We start from the raw sequence: 20,678 nt of genomic DNA on the forward strand, positions 1-20,678 counted from the left end.
TCAAGACTTGGTTTTTATAGTTCCCAATTCCAGTCTTCTCTGTTAATACCACGGAAAGATGGATGTCAGGGTGTCGCAGGAGTGGGAAAGCCCAGCCATTTTAGTAGCTAGGCTAGCGATACCACTGCTGAGTAACATCTCCCTCCTGCAGGAAACGTTTTGCACAAAATCCCAGGTCTGTCGCTGGCCCTGAAGAAAACACGGTTTCCTTTTTTTCAGAAACGAAATCAAGATGTTTTAACAAATGCATAGCAAGGCCACCACAACAGGGTCTTCTCCAGTCAGAGCTTGGTACAGAAAGACATCCGTGACCAAAATGTCCCAAATGGAGAGAACTGTGCAACTCGCTGGCCATTTATACATTTTGACAAGGGTTTAACAGCACTGTGATCAGATTATTAGAAAAAACTCTCACCGACACACACATGCTTTTCTGCTGACCTGTTCCTACCAGCTCTACAACTCAACTTGAGATAAAGATCCAAAATGAAAGCGGTACGAAAAACAGACACATGGAAATTATTAACTGCAGCATTAAAAATAAGATGGCATGCACTTTTGCATGGGGCAGAGATACCTTTGGATGGGGGGTGTCCTCTAGCTGGAAATACTGGGCTTTAGCTGCAAAAGTAAACACTTCTATTTTTAAGACGTTATCAGAGTCACATGCCAAAGATGTCGCAAGTCTAACAGCCACACTACAGCAACAACATCTGCTGGTGCATTTCCTGTGCCCCAAACATTTTCCTAGATTTTCTTTTGTTCTTTTTTTCATATTCAGCCAACCATTGTCTCTTCATCTGAATATTGCTCCCAGCACTTCATGACAGGGACTGCAGACATTGTTTTTGAAGATGAAGGCTCAAAGACAGCTATGGGAAATTTGTGCAAAGCTTCAGCATTTTTTAGTTGGGGTGGCTATACAGTAAGGAGTGTTGTGAATAAGCTTTCCTACAGATGAAATATTCCACTTGCTGCTGCTGACAACAGCAGTGGAAAATCTTTATTAAGAGAAAAATATTTTGGCACTACTGCTGCAATAGTATGTCTGTTCTTTTCCTTTACTCCCACCTTCTTCCTGTCTTGTAGGAAGAAACCTGACCACCAAGGGGGGGGGGGGTGTTGGTTAGTTTTGTGGGTTTATTTTTTTTTTTCCTTTGGAACGTGTAGTCTAACTTTATCATTTTAACTGCATCCTGAAAACTCCTGGGGGGGGGGGGGGGGTTGGTTTGTTTGTTTGTTTGTTTAATTTCCCATAGATGCTGTTACAAAGGCAGAACATTAGCACAGGGAAAATGTTTTCACATTTTTAAAAGTAAAGTATTCACACAGCAACTTTTTCCTCATCTTTTCAAGCTACACTTGCAAGTCAGATAGGAAATGATTAAACCTTAATCCAGTTTGGAACCAAAGGTTATTTTTAGACCTCCTCCCTCCAGCTGAACAGACAACCCCATGTTGAAACATTTCATCCACAAAACCATTTCAACCAGACTACGGTTTATTGTAGCCAGCAACCCGCATGAAACCAAAAAAATGGCTGGACTGTCTCCAGGTTTTTCTCGCAGCTGCAGACAGTGCAAGAACTATAAGATCTCGAAAGCTTCCATGCCTGTGATGGATGTTGAAAACATATCCTGCATAAATTATGCTAAGAGCAAGGTTCAGAGAAAAAGAAGAGATTGGCTTAAAATGGGTGATCTTCAAAAGCTGATGTTGTTAAAAACTTCTTTATTATGTGGATAAGACCTAACGGGCCTGGAAGTTTTGATTCACGACTGTTCTTAAGCTCCTACAGAAAATGTAAGTGACAAAGACCTTCATCAGAACAGAAAACAATATCATCTATGCAAAGGAGGTCATCAACATGATCCTTCAAGTACTTATACAGTCGTAGGCATGTCTTCCAAGGGTATTTTTAAAATCTCATTATTGACAGTAGATGGTGACCCTGCATAAAACCAGCTAACAACTCCCTCTCCTACCTATTTACATGGTTCAGATCATGTGTCTAAATGGAGTTATGTTTGTAGCCCAGCTTAGTTTCTTGAAACTTTCTTCATGTACCAGAACAAACTCTTCAGCATTACTTACAACAGACTGCTTCACCCATCTCTCTGTTTAAACTTTATCTTCCTATACATTATTCCTGTCTCCCATGGTAGTTCCCCCCGTCCTTGTTTTGAAGCCAATTAGAAGTGCGAGGTTTTAGCCAAATGCATCAAGATTTACTTTGATGTTCCTTTCCCCACATGGCATATCAAGTTCATCACACTCAAATTATACACTCTAATGATGGTAGCATTTCATTTCAGATTTTTGGGTTAGAGTAGATAATTCTAATTTCAATTTACCCTTAGGAATTTTGGGTCCTCTTCAAGTGGGCTAAGTTTATAAAAATCGCAGGTATACCAGATCACATAGCAGTCATTGGTTTTCCTGGAAAAATGCATGGGGGACCACACGGTATCACATTTACTTCACTTTTTTTTTTTTTTTAATTTATTAGCTGTAATGAACAGAAACTGCAGCTTTTTCAAAACCTTAGTGGTTTGAACTTTAACTTTAAAATAAATGTTATAACCACAGATCAAATTCTGGAGTGATTAAGTCAGTCCTTATGAGGTAAACAATGAGGGAACTCATGTTTCCACTACAGACAACCTTCTGAAACATCATCTAATATCTGTGATGCAGCTTGGCTGCTATGAATATTAAACATTCCACTAGAGGTTTTTGCCTTGTGTATTTTTTATTTTTAAATTAGTAGGAACTTACCTTACAGATGTCTGCCAAAACTCCTCCCCCAGTTCCCATTGGGGTAACAACATGCCATCAAAGGATGTCAATTTTACAGCTTCTCTCAGCTCCAGAGAGGGAGATTCAGTCAGGATGCTTATGTACCACTTGTGTAATGCCTAGTAATTACAGTGGCTTCTTCTGTATCTCTGTATGCTCCAGTAAGTCTTTATTCATCCTTCCTTTTCATGTCTTTGCTGTTGTTATGCACATAGCTTCCATGTTTCGCTATCTAAGCTCTGCGCTGAAATATGAATGCATAGCTTGTACAGCTGTGTTAATTAGAGTACATTTTACTAATCCGGTGGAAGTTGCTATTTACTGTGTGCGCCTTTTGTCTAGGAAAGAGGGGCTGACCTTCCCAGGCTTCTGGTGTCACAGATGGGCTGCAGTCCACGTTTCTCCTTGCAGCCTCCTCCTCCCCAGAACAGTACACTCAGTGTCACTCATGCCCAGGTCAACATCCACCCATTTCTGAGGGGTTCCTAAAAAGACTTCTCTGCAGTCACTAGATCCAATTCACGCAGTCTCCCTTGGACATCCTCCCAGATGCCTTTCACAAATAGGCTGACAGTCAAATGAGGTTTTATAGCAAGAGCCTGGGTCCCTACCTAACCCAACCTTGCTTGGACATTCCATAATCCCTCTTCCTTGGAGTTCACAGCAGCTACAAGCTATTAATCTGCTCTAGGGCCAACAACAGACCACGCTCCTTGGTCCTACAGCCTGCATAACCTGGTGATGTGCAGTTGTCGGTCTCTCGTATCATCAAATGTTGGTCATAACTGAAAACATACAGTGCTGTCAAAAAGAAATTCTAGGTCTCATTTTCTCACAAGTCCTTATACCTTTTAAATTTGGAGGCAATTAGCAGTTAATTGCTTAGGAAAATATTAAGGTTTTCTGGTTTGTTTGTTTGTTTTCTGCTATTTCTTGACAAGTCTGAGCCATACATACAAGAGATCCATCACTACAAATCTTAGAATTATTAACTGAAACAGTTATCTTAAAACCGTCCCAGGGAAGGCAATACAACTTGTTGGATCAGTGCTCAAGAAAACATGTAAGTGTACATACAAACATCATGCAAAAAGCAAGAGGGATATGATGAAAAAACTGCTTTAATTTGATGACAGTCTTCATTCTCTCAAAGATCTCCTGCATTACAATATTAACATAATTATATGAGTATGCCTATTGCCATAATTAACCATAAGATAGTTATGTTATAGTTATGTTAAAATTACAGTTAATATATATCTTACATATAATGTATTATAAGATCAATAGATGGATAGATCTCATAATACACCCATATAAGCACCTAGTAATACAGGATCTTATTTCACAAGGATCACTCCATGGAAACCAGGGTGACACAAACACCCCTACCCCACAAATACACATTACATGCTTCGCCATTTACAGTCAACTGTAATGCCACTGGCCCAAGCAGGATACAAATTCCTTTGGCATTTCTAGCTTTCTAGTTTGTCTGCCAGAACTGTAACCGCAGACGTGCTTTGCACATTATTAAGATACTAATATGTTATTACTGAACTTAGCACTTACTGAAAGACGGAGTATATAAAACCACCTGCTATCATATCAAATATGCGTGTATTTACACACACAGTATGCACAAACAAGCCTTAAGAACAGTTTGTCAGCTCCAAACGAGTCTCAATACAAAAACATATTTTGTCTTGCCAGAAGCAACAAACATTTGATTAAATACAGAGAATTCTTTGTATCAGCTAACTCAAAATCTCTTTTTGGGTTACTTGGAGTGGATCAGTAGCTGTGACCACAAGCACAATCACAAACAAGCAGGTGAATTTGAAAGGAAAATATCAAACTTCTTTAAGAAGAAAACCAGCTCCAATTGTCTTCAAATCCTGATCTATGATCTGTAAGCAGCTGGAAGCTCTTGATTAAACACAGATATTGTAACTTGATGAGAAAATGTACTTTCTACTATCCCTTCACACAACATACACAAGGAAACAGTCCAGGACTTATGTACCGAAGCCAATCAGAGACCTTATGTTAACATGACTTACAAGACAGAAATTATACAGATTAATTTTAAGTAAAGAAGGTGAATTGTATTCTTTATTACACTCAGCTTGCACACAATACCATGGTAAGCATTTCTCTGCTCACAATATAGCTAACAGTACATGCCAATGTAATTTAACACCTCTTTGGCTAGCATACATATATGGTTCAAAATATCAGGAAGAAAGTAAAACTCATATGTAGGCAAACCATCAAGGATAAAAGCTTTCAGGAAAAACAAAAAAACTGAGTAACTAAAATTCTACAAGCACTCCTACTGGGATTGCTCCAACACATGTTTCCAAATCCAACACATTCATGGCTAGGTTAGATTAACAAAGAGATACTCAGTTCATTCAGACTAACATTAATTGCTTTAAGTTCAAAATCTAGTTCACGGAATGCTTTGTATTGCATGTAAAGCCTCACTAGCAGCACCTAAACGTGTTAACTTAATTGTCAGCTGGAGGGGAGTTTCACCAACAGAAATATGAAGTGTTTCAATTCTTCATACTTATTTTACCCATCAGTGCTCTAAGAGCTAGAAAATAATACTGTGTTATTTAAAACTGCTCAAATTTCCCAAATCTGGTCTCTAGTTTTTAAATTACCAGAAAAGTACTTTCTGGAGATTGGGAAGATTCAGAGCATCTAAAAGGCTCTCTGTTCTACACTAACAGTCATTTGATCGCAACGCAACAAAGATAGATGATAATTTTAAAAAGCTAAGGAAAATAAAGTAAAATAGAAATATAAAGGAAATTTCTATTTTACATATATAAAAGATGCATAATAAAATAGACATTCACATGGAAAATATACAGAAATTACATCATTATGACAGCTTGTTTACAAATAAAGTAAAATACTGAATATTCAATACCTAGGGTAAGTAGCTTAAAAAAATATAAAATCAAAAGGCTTTTGTAACACTGCAGCCCTTGGGCTAACTATGTGAATGTGCACGATTAGGATGTATATCTGCTTAGCCCTGAATTAAACTGAACTGTACTGCAGGAAAGATCGAACCAGAGCTCAAAAGCATTTGAGTTTGAGGTAGTGCTGAAGAGACATGGGGAGTCACGTGGTCCTCGGTTTACTGCAGAATGTACACCTACTGTAGAAATCAATCAACAGCTGTTTGTCCTTTCTTCAAATTGAAAATTACATCAAAGACACAGCCAGCTACAAACATGCTTACCAGGCAGGGAGACAGCCAGGAGCTTCCCCTTCTTCAAATATGCCTTCCCTTTTTCCACTGTTTTTGTAGAGCTTGTTAAAAATAAATTCACTGTAACTGAGTATGCTTTCCTGAGGTGGACTGAACTATACAAGGACAAAGGGACATCATCATTCAAGTGTACCTTTCAGTCAATCATTCATTCTTCATAGAAAGCTTTTAGGCACTGCATTCAGACCTGGCTGCTAGCAAAGGACACATTTTGCAAGACAGGGCTAAACACCACACCCCCAAAATGACTGCCACATACTAATGAAAACTTATCTAACCAACACAACACCCAGTTATGGCTTTTTTTTCTTACAACAAGTAGATGATTCATTGGTAGATAAACAGCAAATACTACATAGTGACCAATCTGGAGCCTTTCCCCTTCCCTCATTTCTCTTGACATGTAACTTTCCTTTAACTGATAAGATATTACAGTCTGGAAGGAACCTGTAGTCTGTACAAAGAGCTATTATTTTCTGAGGAGAAACTGTTAAAAAGCAAGATTTTCTCATTAATACACAAAGGAACTTTATTTCTTCTTAACTGAAGGCTTTTCCTCTCCCTCTCCTCCCCCCATTGCCAACTTGCTCACTTTCATTCAGCCACATCAGGGAGAATTTACCAGAAGCAGCAGCATCAGGATTTGGCTCTGAAACAGCTAGTTTATTTTTCTTCATATTAATAGAGTTTCACAGTACTAGGGTACATTTCAAGTACTGCAGTGCTGGCAAGGGAACAGACAACTTTTAGTTCTATCTTTTCCAAAAGTCTGCTTTACAAAGCCCATGCTGTAAGTTAAAATACAAATGGGTTCTTATTAAATTGGAACTACTTGGAGTCATCACTTCAGTCTGCGCAACTCCTGGTGCTCCCATCTCACAGGTAAGGATCAAGGAACTAACAATCAAAATGTACCTGCACCAAAAAAGGATGGTGGGTCTGCCTGGTGCTCACATCAACAGAAGGGTCTGCGTGATACTATCAAGGGGCTCCTTCTGAAAATCGCACCCAGAAACCTAAAGAAAATTAGCCCAGACAGACTTAGATATGGACATGGATGTATCATAGCCATGAACATATTGGTTTGGGGAGTGTTGGAGAGATCCCAGTAGGACTGCTTGTAGTATTTTAGTTTCTCAGGGGTTTTTTGGTTTTCCTGAAAGCTTTTTTCCTTGATGGTTTGAATACATGTGAATTTTGCTTTCCTCCTGATATTTTGAACCATGTATAAACGCTAACCAAAGAGGTGTTAAATTACATTGGCATGTACTGTTAGTTTCTGTATTTGAACCAAAGCTATTACACATTGGGGCAAAAGGAAAACTTGCTCAGACTCATCCTAACCTCTGACCTGTTTAAAAGACACCCGGTAAAGCTCTTAGCACCTTTGGTAGGTAAGCACACTGACAGAGCTTTTGCGAATTTGTGACTTCCAGCTCTGGGCTGTGAGAACTCAAATCCAGAGCAAACTGGCAAACATTTTTTTCTATTCCCACCCCCAAGGCCTTTCCCTTCAAAGTAGTGATTCTCTCCTGCTACAGCGCTTTTTACACTGAACCTGATCAAGAGGGTCTTCAGGCAGTTCCTTCACTAAGCAGGCTTCCTTCCAACAACTCTATTTCTGCTAAGTCGAAAACAACTAAATCCTAACAACTTTGGAACCAACCTCCAGAAGGACAGACAGAAGAAATACGTTAAAGAAATACATACAGAATTACCACTCCTATGATGATAACTGTAATGCCGAACAAGCGAGGTATTTTACATTTAGCTGCTCATCTGCAAAGTCTGCACCTTAGCTCAGGAAACGGCCACATTCCTTCCACATCCAAATCTCTCACCTCCCTCTCAAACCCTCAGAGGGATCATAAGATGTCTGAAGAATATGGGGGGGCGGAGAAGGAGATCCATCTAGAACTGGGAAGTGGTACGAACACCTCTAAGTGAAAACAGCAACTACGCTTCAGATGAAGAAACAATAGCATTCTCTTACTAGGAGGTAAACCACGCATGCGGCAAGCATAGAGACTGTTTTATTAACGTGGAGTAACAGGAGTTGAACATTAACCAGGCTAAACCAGTACAAGGGATCAAAACCCCTAACCCTGAACAACTTGCAGAAAAGGACCTATTGAGCTTTCCCAAGATTTAATTCCTCCGTGGGATACCTGTGGTGAAGAAGCGAGTATGCTCAACTCCACACAGCAAGGGAGAAGAGTGAGGGAAAACAGCAGTAAGGAGCAGGCAGCAAATGCCAGAGGCAGCTGAGTCTCTGTAGTCTGTACACCCGGGAGCACGATCTCACTATTGTTTCTGAGTGATTAGACTGAAGGACTAAAGATTAGACAGAGCATAATGCAGCTGGAAAAATTAAAGTAAATAAATAGATGGCTGCTCTTGTGAGTTTTTGCAAATTAATGCAGAGAAAACCTTCATGCCTCAGTGAATGAGGCTCACACACTTCCTCATTTGGAGACTGAATTCCAGAGGCATCTGTCACCCACTGTGCACACATCACTCACATGCTCCTCAGAGAGCCTCCACAGGCACTGCTTTATTCTGGAACCTGCCTGAATAGCACAACGATAAAAACACATCATTATACAAGCCCAATTACCTACTACTGCACCCCACTCCCCAACAAAAGCAGGGAACATTATTGTACAAAGGAAGGAAATAAACCAAGGTAACATTTATACTTAGTCCAGGGGGAATTCCAGAAACATGGATTCCTAGAAACTTTAACATTAATATAAAATTGATTTCCTTTACACAGCAAGAAAGTAAACAGCGCATTATATGTTACTCACCTCTGCAGGAAATGCCTTGGCTATCAATTACTTGTTTGCAGATTCCACAAATTTTGGATTTCTTAAAAGACTTGGTTTTGAAGGTGTGAGACCTTGAAGCTGTTTCTTGAGGCTGAAAGCAAGGGGAATAACATCAGACCTTCCCTCAGCTTTTGAGTCATATTCTTAAGTGAAATATAGATAATTTTAAATTAAATATAACAGTAGTGTGTCAGTAGTATAATAGCAGTATGTCAAAGCGCTGGCTCGCTCTCTCTCATCCTCACTCTTATTGAATAACACAAACCTTCCACTCTCAGGTGTGGCATGTGACAGAGCGTGAGGAACCTCTCGCAGTGTCTGTGTCCTGATATGCAAGACATTTTAAATCATAACTTCAGATTTCACTCTATGACTTATTTTGTAAGAGGAAATACAGAATAATCTCTATGAGATGAACCAACAACCTTCTGACCTAAGGTCTTATCTACATAAAAACTTGCATTGGTTCAGCTTAAACTGGTTAAAAATAACGTAAGTAATGCCCTATCACAACAGCCAATTTAAGTCATCTGGTGCAGAAGACAGCTTGGGCTTTTCATTCAATAAATGAAAAGCATCCAAGCAAGCTGACTTTGGCACAGATTGCTAACTTTAAAATCACTTTTGCTTCTTTCCTGCATAAGAAAAGTGCACTAGTTTAAAGTAACATATTTCCACAGCGTGTCACAGTAACTGAAATATCATGTTAAAAATGTAACGCAATAACGAAATTTCTAATTGGGGACAGCACTGCACAAGTCAATACCGTATATGCGATGGATATTATATGGCTTCCATAACTTAGGAAACATTTAGGTAACACAACAGAGGAGGATACCAAAAGCCTGTGAGAGAGTCAGTACCTCCTCTGGAAGGGTGTAACGACCTTCACTTCCATTAGCAGACTTTTTGGAAATATTAGTTACCTATTCGAAAACAAAAGCACATTTCGCCAGACCATGAAACTCCCCAAAGAATTCTTCACGTTCCTCATTTCACATTTGCACCTTACTATCCTTAAAGTCAGCACTGCAAACGGGGAGCAACTTGAGCTCAACACGTCGAGCAACTCAACGTGTGGCTCTAGGCAAAACGTTTACTGTCTCCAAAAACGTCTACAACGCAGCTGCTCCCCAGGCACAGGAACAGCCATAAAAATCAATGTCGCCTTCCAAGTACTGCCTCCACATCGGCCTACCCGAAATGCCAGAGGAGCTCTGAGGAACGCAAATGGCGGCGACCGACCCCCCTGAGCAGGCCTGGGTGCTGAGAGGCCATGCTCACTGGTGGGAACGTGCAGTCAGCCTGACCTTGAGAACAGCTTCGGGAAACGTCGTTGGCCTTACCCACAGTGTAAAGCCACGATAATTAACATACTTCCATAAACACCACAGTAGAAATTACTTAGGCTGAAGGAATAAAACTCAGGCTGGAGTCTCAGGAAAATCTTTCCGCCAGGGAAGCGTATTGATCAGCAAAAATTAGTGAGAGAAATAGTAGAATGGCCCACGTCCTCAAAAGGCTGAAGCAGGGGATGAAACATCCGAGAAATAAATTTGAATTGTAATTACAATGCTTCATTAGTGTGGTGGGTTGACCCTGGCTGGACGCCAGGTGCCCTCCAAAGCCGCTCTATCACTTCCCCCTCAGCTGGACAGGGGAGAGAAAATATAATAAAAGGCTCGTGGGTCGAGATAAGGACAGGGAGAGATCACTCACCAATTACTGTCACGGGCAAAACAGACTCCACTTGGGGAAAATTAACTTAATTTATTGCCAATCAAACCAGAGTAGGGTAATGAGAAATAAAACCAAATCTTAAAACACCTTCCCTCCACCCCTCCCTTCTTCCCAGGCACAGCTTCACTCCTGGATTCTCTACCAACCCCCCAGCAGCGCAGGGGGACGGGGAATGGGGGTTACAGTCAGTTCATCACACGTTGTCTCTGCCGCTTCATCCTCCTCAGGGGCAGGACTTCTCACTCTTTTCCCCTGCTCCAGTGTGGAGTCCCTCCCACGGTAGACATTCCTCCACAAACTCCTCCAACGTGGGTCCTTCCCACAGGCTGCAGTCCTTCACGAACTGCTCCAGCGTGGGTCCCTTCCACGGGCTGCAGTCCTTCAGGCACGGACTGCTCCAGCGTGGGTCCCCCACAGGGTCACAAGTCCTGCCAGAAATCCTGCTCCAGCGTGGGCTCCTCTCTCCACAGATCCGCAGCTCCTGCCAGGAGCCTGCTCCAGCGCGGGCTTCCCACAGGGCCACAGCCTCCTTTGATTGCATCCCCCTGCTCCAGCGTGGGGTCCTCCCCGGGCTGCAGGTGGAGATCTGCTCCACCGTGGATCTCCCTGGGCTGCAGGGGGACAGCCTGCCTCACCGTGGTCTTCCCCACGGGCTGCAGGGGAATCTCTGCTCCGGCGCCTGGAGCATCTCCTGCCCCTCCTTCTGCACTGACCTGGGGGTCTGCAGGGCTGTTTCTCTTACATGTTCTCACTCCTCTCTCCGGCTGCCGTTTCTGTGCCCCAGCAACTTTTTTTCCTTTCTTAAATATGTTCTCCCAGAGGTGCTACCACTGTCACTGATGGGCTTGGCCTTGGCCAGCGGTGGGTCCCTCTTAGAGCCGGCTGGCATTGGCTCTGTCAGACACAGGGGAAGCTTCCAGCAGCTTCTCACAGAAGCCACCCCTGTAACCCCCCGCTACCAAAACCTTGCCACACAAACCCAATGCAATTAGACACTTCAATCACTCACTGTAGAAGCCCATCACAAATTCCCCCATATCCCCCACTGCTGACATCTGCAACCTATTTTCAGGTTAAAAATAGAAAGATGTTGTCAGAATTATGATTCATATTAAAAGTAAACCATAAAGAAAAAGAACAGCTAAACTCCAGTGTTATGTAGGAACATGCTTGATGGCAAACAGATCAAATTTATTATTTTCGAAACATCTCTGTCATGATTGGGCTTTTTGTGTTTGAAAATATGGGAGATGTTTTTGAAGAAACAGAGGTCTAGGAGGAAAGAAAAGTGTCACTGCATCCAGGTAACTCCACTAATCTGATGTGAGGAGGTTCTGTGCCATAATGGGTTCAGGCATCGTGCCCGAAGAGCTGAGAGTCCTTCATCTCCACTGCCTCTTTTACGTAAAAAAATAAGCAATGCCATCATCTCCACTGGTTGCTGCAGCTTCTCTGCTTTTTAGATATATAGACAACAAAAAGAGAATTCTCATTTTAGATTTTATCCACTCTTCTTCCCTGCAGATTTCTACTTCTGGCTAAAGTTTACAGGACATGTCTGTGAGACTCTGAAAAGGACAGTTTTGCAGAGCCTGCAGTTTTGAAGAAATTCACAGATAAATTTCACAGAAAGTTTATTCTGTATCTAGGCCCACTTCTTATTTCCTACCTCCCAAACACTTCTTCACAAGCTTTGATGCTTGCACTTTTCCAAAGCAAGACAACTGTCACGAGAACTTACTGTTTAGATACTGGAGTTTAGTGTAAGTAGGGCTTGACATTAATTGATCGGCTAGTCAATCTGTCCATGTCATTTGTAATGTAATCAAAGTCATTTTCCTCTGCAGAATTTTGGAAATATTCTGCAATGCAGCCTTGGCATCTGAATTAAAAATATGCATTTTTTATTCCCTGTTGTTCACTTCAAGTACATTCCACTACTGGAATTGGGCTCTCCAAGCAATTCAGTTAAACAGTTAATTTAGGAGATTCAGTACTCACAGCTGTTTATACAAGAACTCTGCATAATCTACTGTGAAACCTAGAGGAGCCTAGACCAAGGTTTCTTTGTTGTCACCTGGTACAGCTTTTGTGGTTCTCCACTATGGAAGATGCCAAGGAAAAAGAAGGAAAGGAGAAAAAAAAAGAAAGAAAAAAAAAGAAAAAAAAGCCAGGGGGGAGCAGGGGCAGAAGGAAGGCAACTCTGGCAGGCAGCAAGCAATGCTACTTTCATGAGGCTCAAGACTGGAATCTAAACTGCATGTAATTGTTAGGAGCAAAAACTGGAAGAAAACAGTGCAGAACCACAGGTTACAGACTGAGTTTTTGCCTGAGGAAGAGGCTGTAATTATGTCTGGTCTCAACTGGTAGCATTATGAAACTCTCTTTTGTTTACCACACAAGGAAATATTTTTGGTCATGCTCTGCTCTCTGTGGCACACAGAAATCTAATGAAGCTGAAAGTTTATCCCAGACTTGCATCAATTTAACACGGCAGACTGTGTAAAGATTTACATCTTTAGCTGGGCATCCTCAGCTATGATGAATTTCAAATACTCCTCATCACTGAGTATTTTCATTATGTATCAACATGCTGATCATCATGAGATAAAAAATTCACAGCAACTGTGTCAAAGACTTTTGAGACACATAACATTTTGAGAAGAGAAAGGCAGTTTACACCAAAAAAAAAAAAAAAAAAGCTCTCCAGGTCTCAATTAAGCCAATACAGACTAAAGCGCTCAAGATACACAACTTGGGTTTTGGCAATACTGATACAGCAGTTCCTCATTGGCAGAGACTTAACACTGGTTCATTACACCTATGGAAAAGGCATTCACAGTGTTATTCCCAAATACCATACTACATCATAACAGTTAATTATTCAATGAATAACAGAACAAAGCAATGTTTATTTCAACTTCATGTTTCCAACATGTAAACTGCAATTGTTTATGTAAACTGCAATGGTTCATTCTTTAAAAAGATAGTCACAGGGCTTAGAGCTTTTATCAAAGAACCAAGCAAATATTGTAAAATTAAACCCATTTAAATAATCTTCAAGTAAAGTGTATAACTATATTCACATATGTGCTCAATAATAAAAAAAAAAATAATCAAACTTAGCTGATCATTTATTACTTCTACAGAATCAGTTCCCTCCAAAGTCAGAGGCAGTGACTAAATTATACTTATGACAAAATAAAAGTCTCAACAATTAAGACTTTTTAAATTAAATTGTTAATTCCAGACGTTACTCTAGGTGGAGAAAAAAAAAAAGGCCAAAAACTGTTTGTACATTATTTCTCTATCTCCAAAACTTAAAACAATCCATGTCATGTGTTCCAGCTAAGAGAAAATTATGAACATACATGCAAAGCCCCATAAACTTTCCCTATATCGGACTCTACTCCTGCTGAATTTTACATGGCCCATAAAAACCCTCTCAGTACAGCAGCAAATTCATATAAAGCAAAGATACGTTTTGTTCACTTCCCGTCCATGCTTATGCAAATATGATCCCTTTTCCCTATCCGCTCTCTAAATAACTTACCAACCAATACCGCAATTTCCTGGGACTCTGTGCATTCTTCTACTCTCCAAGGTAGCTTTAAATCCACTGGCTGATATAATGCTTTTGACTATTATTTTAAATACATGGAGGGAGGGGCTAGCAGTGTATTAGCAGAATGGGTATCTCACCACCTTTTATGGGCTAGGGAAATGCCCATTGGGGATGTCCAAAAGAAAGTTCAAATAAGGGATGACTGAAAGTAGTCTCCATGAAAAGGCTGAGCCCCAGTTAAAAAACCTTTGCAAAACTAAGCCATGTATCTATTGCTGTAAGATTGCTCCAAAAATAAATCACATTACTAAGGAAAAAACAGCACAGCTAGCTGAGGGGAATGCCAGACAACTCACCCCGTTTCAGCCCTTTCTGTTAAGGTTACTCATCATTACTTCTGTCACCTCCCTACCTCCTCTCCTCCCATCTCTTGCACGAAGTCTGCACAGCAAAAGTCCCATGATTTTTGCACAGTTACTTAGAGCTCCCATGGAGAAATCAAAGAAGAAAATCCCATCAGGTTACCCGCAGTTCCCCATAACTAGTATTCCTGAAGCAAACACTGATGAGACAGGACTGCCCATGGTATTATTGATAACACAAAATAGTTTAGAGCTTTTCTCTTGCCTCCCTGTAGTAAACAGCATTGTTAACTTTCCTACTCCTGAACGTGTTCCACGTTTGCGGCAGGTTTCATTTCCAGAAAAATATTTAAGAGTGCCTACCATGCATACAGGCCAAGTAATAGGATTTTACCCATCTACCCTCTAAAATGGCTTTTAGAACAACAGGGCTGACCACAACTTTTTGGTAACAATAAAAAGTGATTATATCAAAAGCCTCACTCACGCAAGGACAAGATGAATGTACGATGAGAAATTTTCCAGAAATAGCAAACACCGTAAGACACGAGATTCTCTGCAGCTCTTCCATATGAGAATAATTTCTTGGAAAACATACTATTGCTTTAAAAGTAACACAGTATTTTAGCCAAATGACATTAACTGAACACATCACACACATTTAAGTACATACACAACTACCACCAGTGAATATATAAATTTTGCAGAGCCCATGCCGCATAACAAGAATACGGGACGGTGGCAAAAAGTGAAAACCACCAAAGGATTTTTACACAGACAGAAATAAGACATTTCTGGCTGTTTCACTCACATTCAGAGATTATTTCTGCAGTGACAGACATAGCACACGCATATATATGTATTTACGCACACAATAAAATGTACACAAAAAGCTAGTTATACTACGGCTACCATTTACTACTACCAAATAACTTCATAGGGAGTGCAAAGACAAGAGAGTATTTGTGAAACACCCCATTTACTCCCCATTCATTTGAGGCATTTCACAGGCAGACAGGCAAGCAGCCCAAGCTAGAGAAGAGAGATCTGACTTAGGATCACGCAGCCTGAGCTGGCAATATCCCTCCCAGTGGAGTCTGCTCCTGACTTGTGACTCAAGTGAGGGCACATGGAGATGTTGGTGAGGAAAAAAGTGTCCAATTGAACCAGCTGAGTAAAGTTCATGTCGAGAAGAAAAAGAACCCTATGATTTGGTAGTATGAAATTGCCTTACTGTATGAGCATAAGGGGCCAAAGAATAACAGAAAATGACAGAAAAAGAGTACTTTTTTCCCCTTTATTGAAAATATTTGGTGATATAATTTTAAGCAGCAGAAGCTTTTGTCGTTCTCAGACAAAAGAAATCAGGGGTCTTCACTGTTTCAATAAAAAACTGCCTAGGTACCAGGGTTTCAAAGCTATACGCTTTTCCAAAACAAAACTGAAAATGAAGTTTCTGTCTAAATGACCTTACGGGACTTACATAGATTTAAAGAGGTCAGAGATGGGCAAAGCACCTACATTCAAGATTTACTCAGTGCATCAACAGCCAATTGCAGAAAATATGGATCAAAACATAAGGTTTGCCTTACTGGGTCAGCACACCGTCCATCTCACCCACCCAAGCATTTCATCGCCATGTCAAAAGGAGACACAATTCAAACAGAGCAAGCCAGCCCTGCCCCTTCTGTGTCCTGCTCCCTCCATGCTCCTGCTGCACCAGGGATGCTGGAAGGTCCATCCCTGACCCATCCTCTTAGTATCTGCTAATGGACCTGTTTTCCACTAATTTTGTCAAATTCTGCTTTGAACATGCTGGTACTGTCTGCCCCACGACCTTCTGTGGCAGCAAGTTCCAGAAGGTCATACTCCCCCTTGCTTAAAGTACCTTCATTTGTTCATTTTAAAGTGAATGCCCACCAGTTCTGACACTTGTTAGTTTCTGCACTGTGGGACTGCATAACTAGTTCTGCCTAGTTCAACCTACCCACCACCTTTATGGTTTTGTAAAACCCTATCATATTTCCCCTAAACTCTCCATTTTCCAAAATGAAGAGTCCCAGTCTTTTCAGTCTCTTCCCAAAAAGCAGCCGTTCCATCCCCTTAACCATTTCAGTCATCCTTTTTTGCACATGCTCTCCTTCTACCACATGCTTTTATACCTGCTGGGACCTGATACATAAAGTTTCAAAGTTTCAAGTTAACAGTTGAAAAGAAAAGGATAGATTTGCTCCACAGCCCATTCAACTCACACAGCCTAGCACTTGGGTCTCTACATCTAGATTTCCAGGTATAGCTGCTTCTAATTCCAGCTGCCAGAAAAAAACACATTGGTCATGAGCTGAAAGGAAAATTGTACTGGCTCTCGCACACAAAGCTTTTCATCTTAGCTGTCTCAGTTACAGCTCTGAACTAGTAAGTTAAAAGCCAGACAGACACAAGGCAGCGCAAGATGCGACAGAGAAGCAGCAGCAGCACAAACCTAGTCTGCCACAGGGTTCTGGAACGGGGGGGCTGCAGCTTCAGTCGCCCTACCAAGTGACCCGCCTGGAGGTAGCCACGACTGAATATAACAGCAACTTCATCCCTCTCTAAGAGGGATGAACCAGACCTATGCCTCATGTACGATTCTTTCAGGCCACTTACATTTACATTTGTCATTTGTAGTCAGTTCACCTTGGAGGAGGTCCTTCATCTAGATCTTCACTTGCACATGCTCTTCTCAAAGCTTTAAATTCTTGAGACAAAGTGGTATCAGCTTTCTTTGAAAGATGGTTTCCACAGGATGCAGGGGTAATGTAAGAGAGTAAGGTGTTTGGAAAAGACTGATCATCAGATAAATCTCTCTCCCCACTTTAAAGATTGTGGTTGGCCACCTAATACTTTAAACAACATACAGGAACTTTTTCGTATTTTCCCAGACAGTTTCAAGTCCTTCCCCTTATGATCTGGCTGAGATTTCAGTCCAGAAAACAACAGATCCAGGTCTGCCTAGAGGTGGGTGACACCCGCTGAAGAAAAACGGCACCTAAGGGGGTCCGAGTGCATGCCCATTAGCGGCCCCAACATTCCTTCCAGCAGGATGCAGGCAGAGCAGCACACCGGCTGGAAAAAGGCAAGAAGGCTGCCTTTCTCTGGCCAAATCCTCACTGCTCTCCTTCATCCAAATGTCCCTAGGCATCAATTGCCTGTAGAGAGCAGTGGTTCATCCCCTCTCCTCCCAGCAGGAACAAACCAGGGGGGCCTGTGGTCACTCCTCACTCGTAATGTAAAATAGCAGCAGCTCTCACATTTTTCAATTTCATCAGCTCTTTGCATTTTTGTTTCACCACCTTCACTTCTCCACTGCATATGAATCTGTATTGGTGGAAAAGCAATTTGGAGACAGATGGAAAGTCCATTAAGACAATCGTTACTCCAGACACTGGAAAACTCGTCTTTTTCGTCCTCATCTCATTGGCAAACCGACACTTTGTTCTGTGTGGGAAAATACTGTACAAAGGAAACGTCTGAAAGCAGTAAAGGACTATGTGCATCATGAAAGCTCAGTGTTTGTCAATGGCTTTTTTCTTTTTTTGTTAAATGAACTGGCCTTGACATCTCTGAGGCTGCAACACTGCTTTTATTACATGAAGACTGGAACTCCCACATATTCAGGACTAGACATCTGAAGACTAGAATTCACATCTTTAAATAACAGGGGGGAAAAGGCTATTTCTGAATATACGTGGTTTATCTTCAGTTCACAGAAAAAAATGTTGAAGGGCATAACAAAAGTAAAAATTCAGAGACAGCAGGTGTCTACCCTTGACATGCTGACAGTTAAATTTTATTTTTTTTAAGTCATCTTCACCTAGAATCTCTAATCAAATCTCCTTCCACTGCAGATGAATTCTTGCAGGTACACAAAAATGATGTACATGCAAAGTACATGCTTCTATGCATATTTCCTCCCTCTGTCCTGACAGTCCCTAAGGAACCTGTTTACAAAAGCAGCAAATAGACAAAGGACTACAGCAATGCACAAACTAACCCTCCTATGACATGATGCAGTTAGTTATAAGGACAAACACCAGAGAGCTACCAAGAGCTATGTCTCATAGTAAACAATTTCTGGTGTGATAAGAACGAACCAGATATTAAAAAAAAAAAAACCCAAAACAACAACAAAAAAACCCACACAACACCAAAAACAACCAGGCAAGTTACCAAAATCTGCAAAGCAAGTGGAGAAAGGGAGAGCAGAAGCAAAAGAAGAGGTCAGACCCAGGCTAGAGCAAGGACAGACAGCAGCAGCTGTGTGCCAGAACACTGCCCAGGAAAAACAGCTGAGAGGGATGAAGATGCATGTCAGTAGATCAGTCACTGAGAAATGGAAGAAATATTATTAATACTAATACTACTAATGCAGTGAATAATTTTAGCAATTTCATATAGGCTAATTTTGCTACACAGCTTGAGCTTTGCTTCTTACCCTCACAATCCTACTTGAGACTGGTGTGCTACGCTAATACATACTCAATTTGGCACTTTAAGTTCATGCAGGTACTCTGTTGTCAGCACAGCTACCTTTCAGACATATCTTTTGTTTCCCCCCTATCCTCCAGAGAAAGTCAGCATCCAGGCTAGAAATACACACAGGTAGGCAAGCTGATAGTTGCACACTTCATATACACATGCATTTAGCAGCTGCTGTCCTAAGGAAGCATGCACACTGAAAGTACATGTATCAGGGAGGTATCAGTCATCAGTCAGGATCTGCCTTCTGTAACGTCACTACGTTACATCTTCAAGAAATAGAAAATAACATGCTTTCCAAGTCTACACGAAAATGTCATAGAAGGTGATTCAGTAGGATGGAAAAATGGCAACTTCAGTTCAGTTTCCTCCTCTCCCCACACACTATTTCAGTCCAGGCTATCAGTGTGGCTCTTGGGACCTACTGACACAGACAGTATTAATGACTCCGTGAAGTCTACCTGGCCATTGTACTTTGAAAGGCTAGAGTTACACTAAGCAGGGAACGTAGTGCAGACCAGCATCTGTGGCCAGAACACCTTCACTCAACACCTATGCTCCCCACCCCAAAGTACGTACTTCCATTTATTCCCCTAGCCAGAAGCAATAGTATTCCAAACACTCCTGATTCAGTACGTAAACAGCTCTAATTAAACAGGCAATCCCATACAGATTAACATCTGCACTAATGATAGTAACTCATATAGAAAACAGCACTCTGTGTGTGTGTGTGTGTATGACTGGAATTATGTCCTTAACTATTTCTTCATTTTATAAAGTTATCTTACTTCATACAGTTAAGACTGTTCCAATCAGTAATCTAAACCAATACCTTTTATAAAACAACTTAAAATAGGCACATTTGCTGCACTTCATTAAACCTGCAAATCCAAAATTTTTGGCATACAGAATTTTGTATTCAGTAATTTAAGAAGTGGGGGAGAACCCAATGTGGAACATAAAAATCTTCATTGTGCATTTTTGGGTGGAACTTCCTTTCTTTCATAGCATCTAGTTTCACTTTTTTGTTGCTATTTTACTGAAACTTTGCCTTTTTTTTTCCCCCCATCAAGTTATAATCAACCATTTTCAGGAAACAGAACCAAAGCTAGTATTACACAGACTTCTACAAAAAATTCTTATAGGATAATGTGAGTGCCACTCCAAAAATCAGAAATGTTTACTCAACAATCCTGCTCCAGGATGTAATTTCATTACTTTCATCAGACAGCAGACAACTTGTGGTTACCCATTTAGTTTGTATTTTTCCTGATGTTCCTGTGTGGTCTTGTCAGATGAATCTATGGGAACACAAGCTGATGAAAAACACTGTACTTGCAACTGTAGATTTTGCATACCTTCTATTTATTTTCCTCTGCTATTACCAGATTAGTTGTACCGACCACTCTGAACACATCTCTCAAAGCATTTATCATGTGATAACAGTATACCAAATCAGAAAGTCTCAATCATATTCCCATATTGCTACTAACCACAGATGATATTGTACGGAGTCTGCACTCACCTAAGCCCTAACAGGCAAATCAGAGGAAACTTTGAGAGAGCAAAGG

The 20,678-nt window shown here is 40.9% G+C and overlaps 1 protein-coding gene across 5 annotated transcripts in view; it reads right to left on the reverse strand.

Annotated features, from left to right (window-relative positions):
• Positions 1–20,678, reverse strand: part of TNS3 (tensin 3) — a 242,930-nt gene that overhangs the window by 170,697 nt on the left and 51,555 nt on the right. For all 5 annotated transcript variants that reach the window (XM_052794721.1, XM_052794645.1, XM_052794572.1 and 2 more), the window contains one exon: positions 8,902–9,013. In XM_052794721.1, the coding sequence (XP_052650681.1) occupies positions 8,902–9,013 (112 nt within the window). The remainder of the gene's footprint in view (positions 1–8,901; positions 9,014–20,678) is intronic.

The sequence above is a fragment of the Harpia harpyja genome, chromosome 1 (genome assembly GCF_026419915.1).
Source record: "Harpia harpyja isolate bHarHar1 chromosome 1, bHarHar1 primary haplotype, whole genome shotgun sequence".
Classification (NCBI taxonomy): Eukaryota; Metazoa; Chordata; class Aves; order Accipitriformes; family Accipitridae; genus Harpia; species Harpia harpyja.